Below are 21191 nucleotides of genomic sequence, written 5' to 3'. Positions count from 1 at the left end.
ATATGAAGTTATAATTCAGTGTGTTTCACGAAATATTGCATTCTGATCCTTTCTACTTCTTGTTGCTGTAATACCATGGATGACAAATAAGTTACATTTAAAGTCACAAGAAATTAGCTTAATTAAGATCTTAATAGGAAAACCTACATCATTGTAAATATATTATAATTAATATTGTTATGTTTAGGACACCAAGTTTTATATCTCCTACAAAAAATCTTGTTTAGGAAACAACATTAAGTGAAACGTATTTTAACTCGAGTATTTGTTACTTCCAATGTATTTCAAAGAAAAAATAATATAATTAATAAACATTCACTTACATACATTGTAATTACTTCCAAGATTTCAAATTAAAAATTATAATTCACTCTGCACACTTAGCACAACCAAACCAACGGCAATTATTTGCTGCGCTCTAGTGTCGAAACAGCACAATAATGCTCCACACAAAACTCAATGCTAAGAAAGAGGAATGGGCAGGCAGTTACGCAGCCATAAGATGCGATCCAGCAGGCAGTGGTTCAGAATAAGAGGGCCCTAAAATGAAATTGTGTACGAAACAATGGCTTTAAAATTGGCACTGAAAAGAACAGCATGTTATCCCTATCTGCTAGTAGGTATGAATTTCGTATCGAGCATACAGTAGGCCTATCTTATTGAAAATGCAGTAGTCAAAAGGATAACAAGATGTGATTTCCTAAGACGTAGAGCAGGAGAATGTTTTACAGTGAATGGAAATCACACTGAGCATCTGGTATGATTTCGATGAACAGAGACCTGAAGTTTAGGCATTATGAATCATTAAAATAGGCAGGCAAAAAGGCATCATAAATAGCTAAAATAGGCAGGCAAAAAGGCATTATAAATAGACAAAATACGCAATAAAAGGCAATTACAAAAACCTTGCACAAGACCAATTTATTTACTAGATTACACTATTCAATAACTCGATCGTCATATTTTAAAGAACTTCAAAGTTTTAACCAAAATGCTAGTGTTGTACTTGACACAAAAATGAAAATGTTTTTAAAAGGTCTATGTAAGTATTGCAATGCCTTATTCGTTGCACACGACAACCAAATGCTTTGGTGTCATGTTGAGCCTCCTGTCAGATAACACATATTTCACATGAGAAAATGACCTCTCAACTTCGACAGAGGTTATTGGAGCAAATATAAAACACAGCATTATTGTAGGATCCATTTCAACTGCAATAGAATTGTCACCTTGTAGAATTTCTTAAATGTTTCTAAGTTTATCAAGATCACAATTTTTCAAAAACACATTTTTACAATTTTCCCTAACTAATGAACCCCGTTTCCCAGGTACACTGTTCATTCTTTGCACCGCATCATCCACAATTTTCACTGACTTCGTCAAAGGCTGCTCTCTTTCCTGAAGCTGGCAGATCACTTGTGGCAGGAAATCAAATTCGGCCGCAATGAAAGTTAAATTATTTTTCACTTCCGGAGAATTGAGAAGTTTCTTGGCTGCTACAATTGAAGGTGCTTCATCCTCCAGAGCGTTCACCACCTCAGTTATAGTCAGGAAATTTGAAGCGTAGTAAAGTGCCGCTAAGACCCATGTCCCCCATCTCGTTATAATAGGTTTGGGAGACAGAAGTATATTTGGTGCAATGGATTTAAATGTCAGAATTCTTGATGGGGCTTTCAGAAAGATCTTCTTAATACTGAAAATCAAATTATCGACATCCGGAAACAAGCATCTTATCTCTTTTGACACTCTTTGAAAGCCGTGTGCTACGCAGATCACGTGAAGTATGTTTGGAAATAGCACTTTGAAAGTTATTCCAGCCTTTTTCTGTATGGTGCTGCGTCACTGATGAAAAGTAACACGTTGTCGTATTGAATTTCTTCACGCCACAGTAAATGTAATGAATTTGTGAATAACTGCGCGATAGTTGAATTGTTAACTTTCTCCAGACACTGTGTTGCAAGCAGGAATGGTTTCATTGATTCATCTTCTGAAGGATCTAATGGCCCAACAATGACATTGGCAATGAAACGACCCGTAGAATCAGGTGACTCCTCGATAGAAATCCAGATCTTCTTATTTTTAATTTTATCTTTAATGATTTTCATTGTGTCATCGTAACATTCGCTTAAGTAACATTTTCGCAAACTTGACTCGCTAGGCACAGATTCGTTCGTAAGTTATAGGCTACTTCTCCAAAAACTGTCTTAATAGGCCTATAGGATTCTGTAATTTTCACAAAGGGATTTCGGCAGCAAGAAAAACTTTACATAAGTCGAATGCAAATTGAGATTTTCGACTCGATGTTGCAATTACTGTTGGAAGCAAAGAAATCTTCTTCCCAGTAGCCTTGGAAAGTGCATTTTTGTGTTTGGTTGTACTGATATGATGCGATATGAAATATTTCTTTTCGTAGTTCACTAACTGCTCACATATTTTGCATGTAAGTACTTTACCGTCAGTACAAAATACGTCGGATCCAGAAGTATTAACGTAACTTTGCAATTTACTGCATAAAGGAACACTGAATTTCGGCACCTTCCTGCTAGCTACAACAACGTCGCAATGAAAACTGAACGAAAAATAACCGTTAAAAATAACGTTAGACCCGCACTCAGTGTTGCCTTGTCAAATAAACGCAAGCGATAGTTAAAACGCTTACTTACATTTTTGCAGGGCAGCACTCATTGTTGCAAAGAGAATATGAACTGACTGGAAGACAATAATATACATTCGGTGAAGTCACTTTCATTGTAGCGGTTAAGTATAGAAATAAATTAAAATACTTACCTGTAGGCAATTTTTAATAATAAATTAGTAAATAATAGATAAATAATCAAATAAAGGCAAAAAAAAAACATTTATTTGGTAAATTAGGCATTTATATTTAAAAAGGCAGAAAAGGGCAACATAAAACTGCGATGGTGTGTATACACACCATGTAGATACACCAACCGCGGAAGCCTACGCGAACACATAAAACTTAATGTTTCAATCACAAAGGTATAATTCGTACAGATTTACTTTCAAAATGAAGATAGATTTAACACGTTTAAAAAGGCATTCTGCCAAAGTTCCGGTCTCTGTTGATGAACAAAAGCGCCTACTTTACGTAAGTGAAATTAATTATTTTAAATGTATTTTTTTCATTATAATTATTACTATAATCATCAAGCTAAATAAAATTAAACACTTCCTGCATGATCTTTTAATAACAAAATACCAATAAGTTAGTACGAGTATAATTAGAAGAAAACAAGGTAGCCTATAAATGGGCCTATTAACAGAAATTCTTGATTGAAACTTATGAATTTGGAGAGCTACAATAGGTAGCGAAATCTGTTTCGAAAACCAGCGATGAGTGCTGGAGGGATCATCGAGCTGATCACTCCATACCTCCGTTTTATTTGGATGATCGTTTACCTCTGCAGGGTCATGTCGACTGTCGAGCCACGAAAATAAAATAATAGAGCCTACATATAGGTAGCAGGTGTTCGCTGGTTATGCTGATAGGAAACAACTGAAATTGAGGGAACTAATTATATTCCCGGCATAATCCGAAGTCGGCCACCGCCAGCCGTACCCAGTTTCGTGCTCTGTTAAGTTTAGTGTCGTGCTAGTTTGACACGTTTATTGCTCTGTGCGTGATTCTTTGTTTAGTTTAATGTGGTGAGAATTCGTTATAGCATCTAGACCTACTATTATAACAAAATATATTTATTTCCTATTGCTTTTAATGAGAAAAGAAATTACAACATTTCGAAGAGTGATTACTATCTTCGTGTTCAAGTGAAAAAGAGAGAGAGAGAGAATATGTTATTACTCGTAAGGGTCGTTACAAACAGCTAAGTCTAGTCCACTGCTGTGAAGTATATCTACTTCTTCAAATCTGTTTATCATGTAGCTACCTAATCGTTGAAGACTTTTTCAAGAAACAGCGCCCTCTGTCGCTTCAGACTAGAAGTTTCAGCAGTAGAGTCCACTGTCATAATTAAGGCCATATCGGAAAACGGCTCACCTGTCGTATTTTTAAATCAGGAATTTCAAACAAAACTCTGAAGAAAATAAAAAATTCAGAGTCAGCCTAATATAAAATTATTCTGATTAGGAGCCTAGCTTAAATGAAGAATGGCTTATTGTCTTTAATAGTCTACACTTCTGCACATACAGGTGTCTAGGCTAGATAAAAATGTAGTTCCTATTCTAGTCTAAAGACTAGGCCCTACTCAGCAAAGTCTTGCCCTGTTTCTTTAAATTATTATTTTTTATAAAATTAAACGTACAGTAAAATTTCTATTATCCGTAGTACTGAAGAGGGTAGGCTAAACGGTCAATCGAAAAAAATCGGACAATCCGTACCATAAGAGATTTTCGTAAATTTGGTGAATAATACTTACACTTTAGTAATTTCCTCGATGGTCTTGTATTCAACACGTTAGGTAGTGAATCAGAAGTTCACTTGTTTAAGTCTGGTTGTTAACCCTTAAATTGATAAAGCTTCATTTCTCACACTAGTTTATTAAACCTTGTCGGACCGTAAAGAAAACAACTAAGTTATCGCAATGTCCATATTTTATATGTTGTACAATATTAGCCTATAATATTGTGAAATTTTAATTTTCCTACCAATTTTTTTCTATTGTTGTTAGCCTATATTAAAATTATAGCATATAGCCTATTAGCCTGTTGTATCCTATAGGATAATTTGACAATTTAAGGGTTAACAAGGGGTTTTTAAGGGGCAAGGAAACTACTTGTATAATGGCTGTCAGTGGAAAGGTAGGAATAGTGGTGGTCTCTTGTTGTACATTTACATAGTTTATACACTTCATCCTTGATTTTTATTAAATTACACAGTTGTGACTCCAATCTCGTATTATGAGTTGAGCCATAGTTTCTCGTTCCCCAAACCACTCAGTTATTTGCACTTTTTTCATACTTAGAATAACACGGTTCCTTTTGATACCCGTGGAAGACATTTTATATAGAAATTATACAGTACGACAACACAAACAATAGACTATAGGCCTACTGTTTAAGGGCAATGTCTTGTAATAACCCTCTCTAGAAAAAAATAACGTGCTAATATAATATACAGTAGGCCTACTTCATATATATTTCTGTAGCAAAAGAAAAAAAAAAACGCGAGAGACGGACAATAAGGGAGCTGGATAATTGGGATTCTACTGTAGTTTTATAGTTCATAATTTTATTAGAATATGGCCCATGCACGATTTACACTGAGTTATTTTCAGGGGCAGGTATTTATGGAGATTACTTTTATCATTTGTGTTTTTTAATATTGGTGTCAGCGGAGATTGATTTGTACTCTTGACAGAGATTAATGGAATTTTGGTAAATACAATTATTTTGGAACTGGAGTATTAACTCAGTATGCATATTACGTTCCTAATAATTAACATTAAAGGTTCATTGGATTCTGGTAAAGATGCGGTATGGCCAGTAGACAATATTTCTTGGATTGAGACTGTATTTAACACACATTCATTAAAAACAAAAAGAACTTGCAGGCCTCAAATTAACACTTTCAAATTATTAGTGAAATGTTGAATTCTCCATCTTTTGAGTTCACTAATGTAATCGGAATACCTGGAATACTATGTAATGTAATCTACTTGGATATACAGTAGGCCTATAACAAATTCAAGTGAAAAAAAATCCGAAAAAAAACTCAGAATATGAAATTCGCTATAAAACGGCGCAATGGTAATAATTCGCGAATGAGCTCATATTTCGCTATTATAATTCTATTTCGCAATTTGTCGCGACTGTTTTATCCACATATTATTAATCAGAATCATTTAATTAGTAAAGATTAGTATAAATGTACTGTATGTTTGTTTGTCGTGATTTTCGCGATCTTCACAAATACCCGACCCTGGTTATTTTAAATGTACTTAGGCCTGACACTTTACATGATCTGAAATTATTATCACTTCTTGGATATAGATATTTAAAAAAAACAATACATAATTAATTAATTTGTTATATTTATCTAAACTGCACAAGTAAACTAATAGGCCTATACTAGCTGACATTTTTTAATAATGACGCTGATGGCTGATAATTTCATTTGATTTCCAATATCGACGTAGTCTGCGTGACGAAATCTTTTTTTTCTTTTGGAAAGTTCGTAACTAAAAGTGACGGTTAACTGGAGCATATCTGAATTATTAGCCTACTTCTTCTGCAGCATCAATAATAAGAGTCGTGGACTTGGTGCTCAACATCCAGTAAGAGAAAAGGAAACCGACCGGACCGTGAGAAGATCAATACAGGCGGCGGCGTGTAAGAATTCCATGTATACGAGCCGGCAAGTATATACTAAGACAGTAAATAGGGTCGAAGGGGCTGCAGATCGGCGGCGTCTTGTCGTCTTGCTGGCAAGCACTAAACCCGCTGCTGCAACGAGCTCGTCTCTTATTCAAATAATCCGAGCGCCGTGATTTGCTTCTTCTTGCTTTATTTTTATCTCCGGATCGAATTCGCATCTCCGTCGCTCGCTGGAAGCTTTTTGAATGAGAATTAAGCCTGTTACCCCCCCTCCCTCCGTCGGCCGTAGCGATTTCCTCTTCCCCTCCCTCCAAACCGCCCCTCGGCGACCCTGTAGCCCGGTACATCCCTTTCAATTCCCGCCTCCTGCTACCAAACTGCTTTTTCGGTGAGCCAATGAGATCACGACGTCAAGCTTTAGCCGACAGCACGAGGCGACCAATAGGATTAAGGCATGTCGGAACTTGGCAAGAGCGTCAACCAATCAATGGCGAATATCGTGATCATATTATTTGTGATAGGACGACAGAAGGGTGTTTCTCCTCTCCACCCGATCGCATCCCTCTCTCAGGAGGAGATTTCTCGACTTACGTGGTTTTAAAAGTAGGGGTAGTTGGAAAGAGGGGTGTGAAATCACACGCCAAACATACAAAGATGAAGTAAGCCACACCCGTTGTTTCTTTCGGATCCAGCGCTCCTGTGAATCTTACCTGCCCCCGTTATGGGCGCCCGGACCCCTCTCGCGAGGGAGGGGGAGGTTTGATTGGCGGGTCACGCACACGACGCCGTCCTCCCCCCGCCGCCGCGACCGGCGTCACAGCGTCATCATCATCAGTAAGAGCAATTACTCCAACCCCCCTCCTTCACTCACTCTTCACCCCTTGCTGTCGGGTGCGCTCCTTCAGTTTTGATGGCTTGTACGCTGCTACTGCGCTTGTCGAGATGTTAGTGGTGGTGGAGGCAGCGTCAACAGCTACGCCAGGAGCCACCGCGCCGAGATTAAGCCTCCCGTCACTTGACGTTACACGTGCAAGAAGTGTCCGTTGGATGCGGAGACGCTGAACAAGAAGCTGAGCCACTACTGCCGCGCACCGCCGCATGGAGCCCGCAAGTGCGTCCCCGCCGACGTCTGCAGCAGTAGGTCCTGCCCAGCCGCCACTCGACCCGGAGTCCGGCGGCGTGCGCGGTGAGTTGCCTTCATTTCACCTGTCGGCGCCCAAAATCTTCTCAACAGGTTTGCTAGATCCGCTGTGGCTCTTGTCCCGACAACCCAGTAAGTCTAGTTTATAAGTGTTGCTTTCGATTCCAAATTTATAAAAGAAATATGTTGTAGTTACCTTAAGTACGGGTTTAATAGTCAGAAGTGTTTCAAGTTCATACAAATCTTTTAAATTTATGAAATAAAGACGTGCAAATCTCCGAGTGCAGTCACTAACAGAATATATAACAAAGAACGGACGTGTTGTAAGATCATAAAATGCCACTAAATCTATAGAATTGAGATGTTATTTTTATAAAATAAATATGCTGTAGTTTTCTCATTACGAGTTTAATAATCGTAAGTGTTTGAAGTTCATAAATATTTTAAACTTATGGAATGGAAACGTTTAAATTCTAATTTTTATAAAATAAATAGGCCTAGGTAAGCCTACACTGTAATTTCCTTAAGTACTACGAGTTTAATAATCGAAAGTGTTTGTAGTTCATAAAATCTTTTAAATTAACAAAAATAAAGACGTTTAAATCCCCGAGTATAATCACTAACGAAATGACAGGCTATTGCAATAAAAAATGTGTTTTAAGTTCATAAGATGCCATTAAATCTATAACATGGAGATATTGTCATTTTTATAAATAAGTTAAATGCACTGTAGTTTCCTTGAGTTCGAGTTTAATAGTCGAAGTGTTCGAAGTTTATAAAAATATTTTAAATTTATGAAATAAAGACGTTTAAATCTCCGCGCACAATCACTAATGAAATGTAATTAAAATAGTGAATGTGTTTTAAGATCATAAATTGCCATTAAATTTATGAAATGGATAGACTATATTGTTATTTTTATAAAATAAATATAGTGTAGTTTCCTTAAGTACGAGTTTAATTTGTCGAAAGTGTTTGAAGTTGATAAAAATGTTTAAATTTATGAAATAGAGACCTTCAAAAATCTGAGTGCAATCACTAACGAAATGTATCATAATAACGAACGTATTTTAAGATCATAAAATGTCATGCAATTTATAAAATGGAAACGTCATTTTTGTAAACACGAGTTAAATAATTAGAAGAAAATAGCTATGCGTTTTAGGACAGTAAAATCGTGTGTATTTTGTAAATTGAAGGCTTTATTATTATTATTATTATTATTATTATTATTATTATTATTATTATTATTATTATTGTTATTATTGTATCAGTTCAATAATGAAAATGAATAACCGTGTTTCGGATAAATAAATTCAGTCTAAAACTATTATCAAAGTTATTTGTTTTAATAAGAGCTGGAATTTTGTACGCGAAAGACCATGTTTCGAGATAGTCCAATACAAATCTGTTAAAGTCATAAAACTGAGACATTTTCATTTTTGTAATCACAAGCTTAATACTTGGCGGAATATTCATATCTTATATTAGCCTAATGTAGGATGTAGGTAGACTATAGACTACACCTTTTGAGACTATTATTCTAGCTAATTAAATTTATAAATCTGAGATATTATTTTTCCTAATAACTTACAAATTTAATAACAGACGGAATATCTTACAGCGAATATAGGCCTAATAGTTTTGACGTTTGTAATTTATTAAATTTATGAAAGCGAGATATTGTTATTTTTATAAATTAAATTATCTTATAATATTTGATGCAAACGATCATAAAATAAATTCTATTAAATTTAAAGAACAAAAACGTTGTTTTCTCTTTTATTCCAATCGCGTGCTTAATAATTAACGGAATAGGCCTATGTCAGGCGAATGAATGTTTTAAGATTGTAAGATCATATTAAAACATAAATATAGCAATTGCGTTTGTCAGTGTCAGCTTAAATATTAATGTAATGGCTCACAGGAACGACTTTGACTTCAAGAACTGACGGGCTATGTACTACGAACAAACATGTTTTAAATTAGTTTAAATTAAATTACATTCTGTTAAATTAGTCTTCTTAATTTTAGCTACGAATTTAATACTTGCCGAATTGTAGGGCTATCACACGAACAAACCTGTCTTGGTAGTAAGCTGTAGGCGTAACACTGAGTTTAGTAATGATTAATAATATGTTGAACTAATGTACGTAACCTACAGTAAAATCCTATTGCATTCACAAAATATAGGCCTAACTATTATTGTTCCTATAAATATGAGTTTAATAAGTAGGCCTACGCAATATTTTACACAGCGAGTAACTTATGTTAGGATAGAATCTAAAATCCAACGCCTATTAATAACATAAAATTGTGACATTCATGTAAATACTACATCAATAATTGACGAAATATATCTGTCTATTACATTAATAGACGTAGATTGAAACTGTAAAATCCTACAAACTGTAAATTATGTTTTATTTAACGACGCTCGAAACTGCCGAGGTTATATCAGCGTCGTCGGTGTGCCGGAATTTTGTCCCGCAAGAGTTCTTTTACATGCCAGTAAATATACTGACATGACCCTGTTGCATTTCAGCACATTTAAACGCCATCGACCTAGGCCTGGATCGAACCCGCAACCTCGGGTATAGAAGGCCAGCCCTCTACCGACTGCGCCACCGAGACCGACACTGAAATCCTACAAAATTCATTAAGTTACTGGACTGCTATTTCATAAATGCGAATTTAATAAAATTATTAGCGGAATCGAAATGAAACGAAAGACTATGTTTAATATAAAATCTCACAAAATGTAGGCTAATACAAAATTATGTTTTCCAAACTAAAACAGATTAGGCCTATCGTTGTACTATATTAGACGAAAGAAATTGCTTGAGTGTCGTAAAATTCTCACTAAACTTATATTAAACTACGTAATCAACAATAAGTTACTGCCTTATGTCTAGTTTATAAGCATGTCTTTGAATAGGCCTATTAAGTATAGAAAATGACGCTATAGTTTCTATAGACTGAGGCCTGCGACATTAATAGTGTAGGAATATAGAACACGAATGGAAGAACTTTTAAAAGTTTTATAAAGCTAATATGGGGACAAAGCTAATATGAAAACTTCTTAGTTTCCGTAAATAACTTATAAATTTATTTAACTTATTCACGAAATATATCCCAGCAATGAAATTGTTTAAATTCACAGAAATTTATCTTACATATCTTAATTAAATTTTCGTAGGGTTATTGTTAATATTCCTGTATGTAGGCCTACATATTTTATAATCAACAAATTTATTGCGTAATGAAATGTAATTCTCCTGAAAACCGCTCAAAAGATTACACTACTCCAATGCATGTTTTAAAATGGGTAATTTTTATTATTGAGACCATTCTATAATCGATATCTTAAATTTTAAAGATAGATTTGGTTATTAAGTGAATAAAATATAGACACTATGACGGCTATAATAAGAGTTGAGTAATCGAACAAAATAATAGGCTGCGTGACGGAAATGCTTTCATAAAGTAAGAATAGGCATATTCTTAACAGGGCTTTATGTAATACATTACTGTGTTAATTTGCACGAAATTTATTTTATCCTAGGTACTTAAAATATTTAACCTGCTACATTTCATATGAAAGAGATATAGACCTGGATAAAAAACTTAATAACTTTCGAAATGTCTGTGGAACAATCCATAGATCTTTAAAAAACAAAACAAGAAAAGATACACGGATAAAATTTTTCAATACAATCGCAGTACCTATGCTAACTTATGGAAGTGAAGCCAGAATAATGACAGAAAAAGATAAATCAAAAGTCCAGGTAGCAGAAATGAAATTTATGAGAAGTACACTAGGATGTACAATACAAGATAAAAAGAAGAACATAGATATACGGAAGAAATTAGAGGTGGAACCATTGCTGGAGAAATTAAAGAGAAATAACAGAAGGTGGTGTGAACATCTACAAAGGATGCCGAACTACAGACTGCCAGCTTTAGCAATGGGATATAAACCAAAAGGAAGACGAGATGTAGGAAGACCAAGAGCGAAATGGGCGCCGGAACAGGTTCAACATGAACCTAATCCTTGAAGTGAAGAAGAAGAAGAAGAAGAATTTATTTTATAGGCCTACATTGTCATAATTTTAATAATTTTTCAGATTATCAAATAAGTATTTTGTTAGCTGTAAAACTAAACGAAGAAAGCCGTTAGCGTATAATAATAATAATAATAATAATAATAATAATAATAATAATAATAATAATAATAATAATAATAATAATAATCGGTGATGCTACAGCCAATGAAGGGCCCAGACCGACCAGCCGGCTGCTGGTCTCACGTCCACATGCCTAAGCAGAGGTGGACGATCATCCAACCAGAATGGAGGTATCGTGCGGTTAGCACGGTGACACGGTGATCCCCCCAGCCGTTATAGCTGGCTTTCGCAACCGGATTTCGCTACCTATTGTAGCTCCCCAAGTGCATCACGATGCTGGGTGAGCACCGATCCTATACACTTGCCGAAATTTCATGAGAAAATTTATTCCCCCATGAGGACTCGAATCAGCCTAGCCTATAGTTTCCCCAAAATTGTCAGAACAAGTTTACTAGATCCTAAGTCGATTTCTTAGAGCTCGAGTTTGATGAAGCTGTTTTGTCCAAACATTAGGTAATGTCACAAATTTCCAGCCTAGAATCATGTTGTATTTATACACCGACGACGCTGATATAACCTCGGCAGTTGCGAGCGTCGTTAAATAAAACATAATTTACAGTTTGTAGGATTTTACAGTTTCAATCCACGTCTATTAATGTAATAGACAGATATATTTCGTCAATTATTGATGTAGTATTTACATGAATGTCACCATTTTATGTTATTAATAGGCGTTGGATTTTAGATTCTATCCTAACATAAGTTACTCGCTGTGTAAAATATTGCGTAGGCCTACTTATTAAACTCATATTTATAGGGACAATAATAGTTAGGCCTATATTTTGTGAATGCAATAGGATTTTACTATCGGTTACGTACATTAATTCAACATATTATTAATCATTATTAAACTCAGTGTTACGCCTACAGCTTACTACCAAGACATGGTACGAAAGTTTATTATATTAGGGTCTTTTGAGACAGTCATGAAAATATATTGTCAGATGTAAACTGATATAAGTTTATAAGAATATAACAAACAAACTTAATAAAGAGTTGTAATAATCATGCCATTTCTTTTGGGATAAACTCAAGTTCCGACATCCTTCTTTTAGACCAAGTGATAAATACACGATTAAATAATTTTTTGGCATACTTCGGATGTTTAAATTTAGAATTTAGATTTACGTTTGAATTTAGTAATAAATGACAATAAATTATCCTGCTTAATCTATTTTTTATTTCAGAGTAACTTAATATTTCAATCAGGTTTAAGTTAATAAATTACAATGGCCATCTGAAATACCATCTTGAAAAATCATTTTATCCATAGTCACTGATAATCTAGTGAAATGACAATAGACCTATTTTATACATAATTTAAAGGTTGAATCTAATTCCTAGAAATGCAGATACTATAGAAAATCTATCCAAAAGAAATCTACAAATTTAATAAGAATAAGTTTCTTATATTTTATGAAGTGCGTTATAGAATTCACAGCTCTTCTTCACTTAAAATTTTAGAGCGTTTTATTGTATTTAATAATAATAATTAGATAAAAATGCATGGTACAAAATAGTAGCGTTGTTAAATCCATGGTATCTTCACTTTTGTTAGAAATCTCTTGGTTCACCATGATAATTTACAGAAATTTAATATTAAAAAAAAAAGAGTTCAGAAGATGGTAGTTAAGTAATTTAATTATTCTGTACGTACCAGAGTAACGTAGTAGGCCTACTGTTTTCCAAAGGCACGGAGAATGATTTAAGTAGGCCTAATAATAATAATAATAATAATAATAATAATAATAATAATAATAATAATAATAATAATAATAATAACAAAAATAATAATAAACAATTCAGAAATCTAGTTATAACTTACAAGTGAATCAGTTTTCCCAACCCGAATAAGCTTAAAAATAGAATAACAATTAATTCTTGATAAGCAAAGTTCCAAAATAAATGTTGCAGAACTCTGTAAATCGGTCCTCGAGGCTTTAGTCACAAACTTTTCCTCATTGTGAAGATTTGTCGTAGTTCGTTCGTCACAAATTTTCTTCATCTGAGGTAAAGAATAATCATGTCATTATCTACACCTGTGGAGTAACGGTTAGCGCGTCTGGGCGCGAAACCAGATGGTCCGGGTCCGATTCCCGGTTGTGGCAAGTTACCTGGTTGAGATTTTTTCCGGGTTTTCCTTCAACCGAATATGAGCAAATGCTGGGTAACTTTTGGTGTTGGACCCCGTACTCATTCCACCGGCATTATCACCTTCATCTCATTCAGACGTTAAATAACCTAAGATGTTGATAAAGCGTCGTAAAATAACCTACTACAATAAAAAAATAAATAAAATCATCTAATTCATGATCAAATAAAAGTATCCACCTGAACAGTTTTCCTGCCGTGAAATTCTTTTGTCGACCTTTCGAATGATTTCTTTGTATTGCTACCATTTTACGAAGTTTAATTGAAGTTCGGTATTCTTGAAAAATATTGCTCGATAATGTGTGATGGAGACTGTCGGTGTGCTATCTGCCCCCCCTTCCCTCATCGATTGCCAGTACTCTGCAGCCTTGATCAGAGTGTTTGGATGGATAGTCCTTCAACAAAGCTTTGTTTATCAAACGATGTAACTACTGTAGTAGGCTATAGATCTGCACTTTTCACATTGATCATAACACCATGCGATTCCATTTCTTCAGTGTTTTGTGAACATGTATTATGATGATGATGATGACGATTATTATTATTATTATTATTATTATTATTATTATTATTTTATTAAGTTATAGTGGGTTATTTTACGACGCTGTATCAACATCTCAGGTTATTTAGTGTCCGAACGAATGAATGAATGAATGAATGAATGAATGAATGAATAAATGAAGGTAATAATGGCGGTGAAATGAGGTCCAGCACCGACAGTTATCCAGAATTTGCTCATTTTGGCTTTAGGGGAAATCCTGGAAAAAACCTCAGACAAATCACTTGTCCCAATCGTAATTCAAACTCGGGCCACCTGGTTTCGCAGTCAGACGCGCTAACCGTTACTCCACAGGTGTGAACGTAGGTCTAAACATGTTTGCCTACTTTTTTTTAGTAAGTTTGTCACCACTACGTTTAATTTTAGTTGACCTGATTTCATAATCCAGTAATTTAAATTTTTGATTACGACTCACAATTATTGTAGCTAATATGTTTAAATTAATCAGCAAATTTACAAACACCACAGCCATTTTGATAATCCCGTAATTATAGGAATTGGACAAATGTTCATTATTTTCGCTTGGTGGCAAATTTTTGCATGGCAATCCATGAAGAAAACATTATGTGTGATTCGTGACAAGTAATACCTTTTAAATCGGAGAATCTGTCTTGAATTTGAATTGCTTAAATATTTGCATGAGTTGCAAATACAGGGTCCACTATAGTTCCGTCGCTCTAATTTCCGGCAGCCAATCACGTTGCAGGTCGGCTATATTTAAGCGTGTGCGTCTTGTGATTCGCTGATGAAGATGTAAAGCATTTCCTAAGACTCGATAAATACTTAATATATAATCGCCCGCCATTTTGGCTCTTTCGTTAGCGTTCGCAGAAAGCACACGAGGACGTTATCTGCCGCTCAATTATTTGCTGAATTACAGTGCTTTTGATTTATTATCATAGGAGCTACGACATGATAATGTTTAACGGTGTGGCAAATAGATCCCTCGTCTGGTAGCTCAGCAACGAAAGAACAAAAATGGCGAACGATACTACCTACCTAGCCTTTATAGAGCCTTGACTTCCTAAGACGTAAGCAAAGAGGAGGAGTCACGCCGGGAATAACAGCGTCGCGACTATAGTTGTTCCTGACGAATTTCAACACGCTTTTCTAAAGTGAATATAAGGTTTAGAAATATCAAAGTACCAGAGGATATGGCTTGAATAATACAATTTATTGGCATGTTGTTATTATTATTTTTTTTAATTACACATTTCAAGTGATCCTCCTATGTTCTGTCCCAGATCTATAGAATAGAAAGACGAAACAAGACCTCTGCGCAAGTGGTATGTGGGAGGGCTGGGGTCAATGACTGCGCTGGGGGAAGCATTGCTTGAACAAAGCGAACATTCGCTTACAGTGAGGGTTCATTTCTATCAACCTGAATTCTATTCTACCACGAGCATCTTACCCCTTAGCGGCCTCGATGTCATGTTACCCGCAATGCACTCCAGCACAGATAAACTCCGCCCCCATATGCGTGAAGTTACTCCGCAGATTTCAGGGACGGACCATAGGTACCTTATGGTTTGTTGCACTCTTACCCGGAAGTTGTTCATCATACATTGCTTTAAATAAACCTGTAACCTTTGCCTGTGTCCTGTTCTTCATATCCTAGAGTCTGTGTGGTCTGGTTTGAAACATGTATCCCCCCTCCAAAAAAAAAAAAAAAAAATCAGCAGCCCCAAGACCTGGAGATCAAGCCGGATATATTCAATATATATGAATAAGTTAATATTCTGAATAGTGTTTTATAAAGTTTAATGTAAGTTATATAGGCCTATATTAACCATGAAAATTTTGTTCATTTAGATTTTATAGTAGCCTACCTAGCTGAGATATATACAAAAAAATTAATTTCACTAAATTTTTGCAGGCCAATGGTGTAGGCTACCTCCACTCTTAATTTATCGGTTTAGAGATCCGGTCTCTTATTCGATATTATTATGAGTAGGATCGCGAGTTTTGTCCATATCGATAGGAAATCTAATAAAGAGACTAATTTATTTCTCTGGCGTTTTTGAATAGCGTGCACGGTTTTCGTGTAAATTTAATTTAAAAAACCCCTAAATTGAAGCCATTGCACGATGTGCGCAAGTGGGAATGTCTTGGCAGAGAGCAGCTCACCGATCGAGAATCACCGAGTTCGTTGACCTCTTACATATGTATCACGAGTAGGTACCATTAAAATATTTCAATAACTTAACTCAAAATTTGTTGGTACGCACTTCTGGTATGACGGCTCTCGATGTCATTGACGGCTCTCAATGTCTCGATAACATAAGGCAAACGTAGAATGAAATCGCTTGCAATAAACAGCGATACAAGAAAGGTTTCATGACTCTCGAACATGCTGCAAGTGGGCATGGGCTACTTAGGTTACTTCTATTTACAATATATAATCCTAATATGTATGTTCATAGTCAGCAATCCGAAGACTGATTGGAACTTCATAGGTGAAACTAATAAGGCATCGCAACTAAGCCACGAGAGAATGGGGTAGGGTGGCTACTCATATCCCCCTACATTGCGTACATCGCTGACTAGTAACACAGTTCACTGATCAAACTCGAGAAATATTAGAAGAATACGTAGTACAACATTTCTCGCCGCATTGTAATTCCTGTTTTTTTTTATTTTAATCCTCAGATTTATTTTAAAGTTCTTGAGTGCATGTCGGAATTACCTCATTCGCGATTATTTTACGAAAAATGCGAGTAAGCCTAATTCGCGTGTTATGAACGCTGGAAGAAACTTTTACAATACAATACATTTTACATAAGGGATTTCATAAATTCGATCCTAATTACCTCCTAATGTGTGAGCCCGTCCCCAGTGATAACATAGACTGGCCCCTGCGATGTACTTTCTTATAACCATTCCAACTCAAAGCTGCATATAATTAGGCTACATTGATTCGTTGTCTGTCGATTGCCGTTTACTTCAATGGGATAATATGTTGTGAAAACTCGCCTGAAAATGTTTCTGTCGACTTTCTGGTAAAGTAGTCTAGTATGTAGTCTACTGGACCGAATTTATTGACGCATTCACATTAAAACCAAACCAGATAATCAGCCCACGCGATTATCGAACCCTCGCCCGAGCTCACAAGCAAACGTTCTGATGAGGGCAGATAAAAAAGTTAAATTTTTTTCTTTCACCAGGTTAATAATGTCAAAAGAAGTACTTACACAAATTTTGGCCACTCGACCGCAATTACGAGGCCGTCCAGAAAGTGATTTTCCCTGGGGCCGTTTCTAGAAAAAAGCACAACTACATGGGAATATTTATTAAAAGAGATACAGCAATTGTTGCGCTATTTTTCAACACATCCCCCACTGGAATTGAGACATTTGTCATACCATGGGATCAATTTTTGTGTCGTAGAAGTCAGCCGCCTCAGATCGGAATCAGCGTTTCACTGCGTCTGCACCTCTATCTCTGTCGATCCGATGATACGAGAAATGTTTCAATCCTGTTGGAAAATATGTTGAAATGTAGCTCAACAATTGCTGTGTCTGTTCCAATAAATTTGTCCAATGAAATTGTGTTTTTTTTTCTGTTAACGACCCCTAGCGAACTTATTTTTATGGCCCTCATAAATGCGGTCGAGTGGCCAAAATTTGTAGGCTATAAGCACTTCTTATGACATTATTAACATGGCGGAAGAAAAAAAATTAACTTTTTTATCTGTCCCCAACAGAATATTTGCTCGTCAGCTTCGGAGCAGCAGGAAAACGCGCCTGTCGCCTGAGCTACTATGGTAGTAGTGCATGCTTTTCTTTACAATATAAGTTAAATGTAATATTATAAATGACTAAAATGCGGGCTTACTTACGTATAGGTAACTATATTATAGGTCTATAACCTAACTAGAGTAAATTTGTGAAAAATTAATAAATATAACAGGGCCCATCTACTAAAATCACATATTTTATAACTCGGATGTCTAATTTTGAAATTATATAGAAAAATATATAAAATAGAAATAATTGAAGAAAGCTGGGTTTGCAATGAAAGACCTGCCCTTGGGCAGAACACTATGAATGAATGATAGAAATTCTTTTGTGCGATATCGTGCGTATTTGCTTGGTTTCCGCACAAAACCAATCCGCGGAAAGTCTAAAATTCCACATTCAGTATTCCCAACCTAACACACATAACAATTTCCCTCTTCTTACCGCTTAATTGACATATTGTCCACACCTGTGGAGTAAAGGTTAGCACTTCTAGCCGCGAAACCAGGTGGCCCGGGTTCGATATCCGGTCGGGGCAAGTTACCTGGTTGAGGTTTTTTCCGGGGTTTTCCCTCAATCCAATATGAGCAAATGCTGGGTAACTTTCGGTGTTGGACCCCGGACTCATTTCACTGGCATTATCACCTTCATCTCATTCAGACGCTAAATAACTTAGATGTTGATAAAGCGTCGTAAAATAACCTACTTTAATAATAATTGACATATTGATTTTACTGCTTTAGGCTTTTAACATATTATTTTTAGAGACGTTCAATATAGTAATAATTATTAATTGGAAACTTACCACTGCAATTTCACCTAAATTGCACTGTTAATTATTGTTTTTAAATATTTGCAAAAATTAAGTAAACTCTACAACTCCACTAAAGTTACTGCATTCGTGATGCAAGTAACATTAAGGAAGCCGTGAAAAAATCAGCAAGATTCCAGACTCATCATAGACTGGGGGGAAAAAAAGACAGACGTATATCACGGCCTGCTGGAGTATGGTAAACACAGAAAACATTTTAAAGCAACAATGTTGAAGATAGATATTTTTGTTTTGCAAATTTGCCGTCATTGAACTGAAACCAAGATGGAGATTTCATTGCAACTAATTATAAATTCCTCTTTCAGGTATGTAATAAACGATCTTCGCACAAAGTAATGCACGATACACGAGCGGTATGTTTTCTTTCAATTCTCGGAAATTAAAAAAGCTCAACTACGTTTCGCTTTTTCAAACTTTTCCTCGAACATGAAAACTTCAACATACCGCTCTTGTAACGCATATTACTATTGTGTGTACTCCAGAGTACGGAAATTGTTCTTATTTGGATGCATATTAATTTTCGTTGTGGTGTGCGTTTGAATAATACGAAAACTTCGTGGAAAATAATCTATAAACGGTATCATTAGCTACATGATAAAGGATCTGATTTGTTGCGGAAGCATAAAGTGTGACACCTTTGTGACACTCATTTCTTCATAAGGATTATGTTATTGCTTTTTTATAGTAGGAGTTTCTTCGTCTCATAATAGCATCCGATAAAATGTCTGCTACCTACAGTAACTCAAAGCACTTGCAAGAGCGCGGAGGAGAGGAGGTAGTTTTATTCGTTGCTGCTCACGACTCGAGTTTACTTGTTAACACATTCTTTATCCTGCGCATTATGATGGCCCTTCCCGTCTTGAAGTTACACCCCTACCATCGCATGGTTAGTAATTTATTTTACACACAGACCTACAATATAGAAGATAACTTAGATAAAATAATAATCTACTAAACACAGTCTATTAAAATTACATTACTTTTATAGACCTACATTTTCTTATGTGATAAGAATATTAAAAGGAGTAAAACAATAATTGATGATAGTAGTAGTAGTAGTAGTAGTAGTAGTAGTAGTAGTAGTAGTAGTAGTAGTAGTAGTAGTAGTAATAATAATAATAATAATAATAATAATAATAATAATAATAATAATAATAATAATGAAGGTATCTTTGCTTATAGTAACATAAGATATATATTGTACATGCTCGATTTATCGTGTTTTGAACATTCAAACCTTATTCTACCCGATTGGTAGTTTCCTAATAGACCTATAAGCTTAAGTTAGCTTATGTGTCAGTCTCCAAGGGCCGTATTCATAGACAATCTTAGCGCGGGCTTCCGGTGGATGATCAGCGAACTAAAGTTTTTCGTATTCCTAAACCAGTGTTAGCGATATGATATTATATGAATCCTGTACAAGTAACCAGTCGATAGCCGGGGCTAGTTTAGCACGCTCGTAGCGCGGGCTAGCGAAATGTCTATGAATAGCATCCCAAGTGTCCATTCGCTGGACCTAGGCCTGTTTTTGTTATTTTATTATCTAGTTTAAATAGGCTGTATTCAATTTCTTTCAAATAGCTGTGTTTATTTTGTGATACTTTGTTATAGCCTATACCCTGCTTCTTTTCTTAAATAGACCTATTTAATTTTATTTTCCCAATTATTTTTCTTTCTTCATTCGTTACCACCCGCTGTTCACTTTTAACATATTCTAACACTTTATAGAACTACCAGTGCATTAGTTTCCTAAATTCCAATGGACCTTATCTTATCTTCATGGCATTATTATGAAGTTTAACTTCTCTATTTTGTCACTTTGATCTGGGTAATTACTACGTATATGGTAGATCAAATCCCATAAATATAGCCTATTTACTAGTCGAAAATTGTCTTCTTTCATTACAAGTTTAGATACACTTATAATGATATCATTATCATCATACGCAATGCACGGAATTAGGCCATTTTGATCCGTTTCGGTCTCAGCTAAAAGGGTCTAGAAGGGCAACTGTTTTTTTATATTAGTTTGTATTTATATATAGGCCTATATGCTAGGAGTAAACCTTGGTAATTTCGTGGTAGTGCGTATTTCGTGATATTTTTTTCTGGCTCTTTCGTGAACTATTGTAGCTGCTTCACAAAGCGTAGCTGTATTGTATGTCTCTGGAAACCGGACAACATATGCAATCTCTTGACGGAAATTTGAATCTCATAAGACCATTGGTTAGTTCACGAAAGTGCCAGGAAAAAAATATGATGAAATAACCACTGCCACGAAATTACTAAGGTT

The 21191-nt window shown here is 35.4% G+C and overlaps 1 protein-coding gene across 2 annotated transcripts in view; it reads left to right on the top strand.

Annotated features, from left to right (window-relative positions):
* The first annotated feature begins 7238 nt into the window (after positions 1-7238).
* Hr51 (Hormone receptor 51) overlaps positions 7239-21191 on the top strand; it is a 219104-nt gene continuing 205151 nt past the window's right edge. Inside the window, exon 1 of one of the 2 annotated variants that reach the window (XM_069817158.1) lies at positions 7239-7477. In XM_069817158.1, coding sequence (XP_069673259.1) covers positions 7390-7477 — 88 coding nt within the window. In that variant the 5' untranslated portion in view covers positions 7239-7389. The remainder of the gene's footprint in view (positions 7478-21191) is intronic. The other variant, XM_069817157.1, reaches the window with a different exon arrangement.

Source organism: Periplaneta americana, chromosome 17, assembly GCF_040183065.1.
Source record: "Periplaneta americana isolate PAMFEO1 chromosome 17, P.americana_PAMFEO1_priV1, whole genome shotgun sequence".
Classification (NCBI taxonomy): Eukaryota; Metazoa; Arthropoda; class Insecta; order Blattodea; family Blattidae; genus Periplaneta; species Periplaneta americana.
This window is presented reverse-complemented; position numbering and strand designations above follow the sequence as displayed.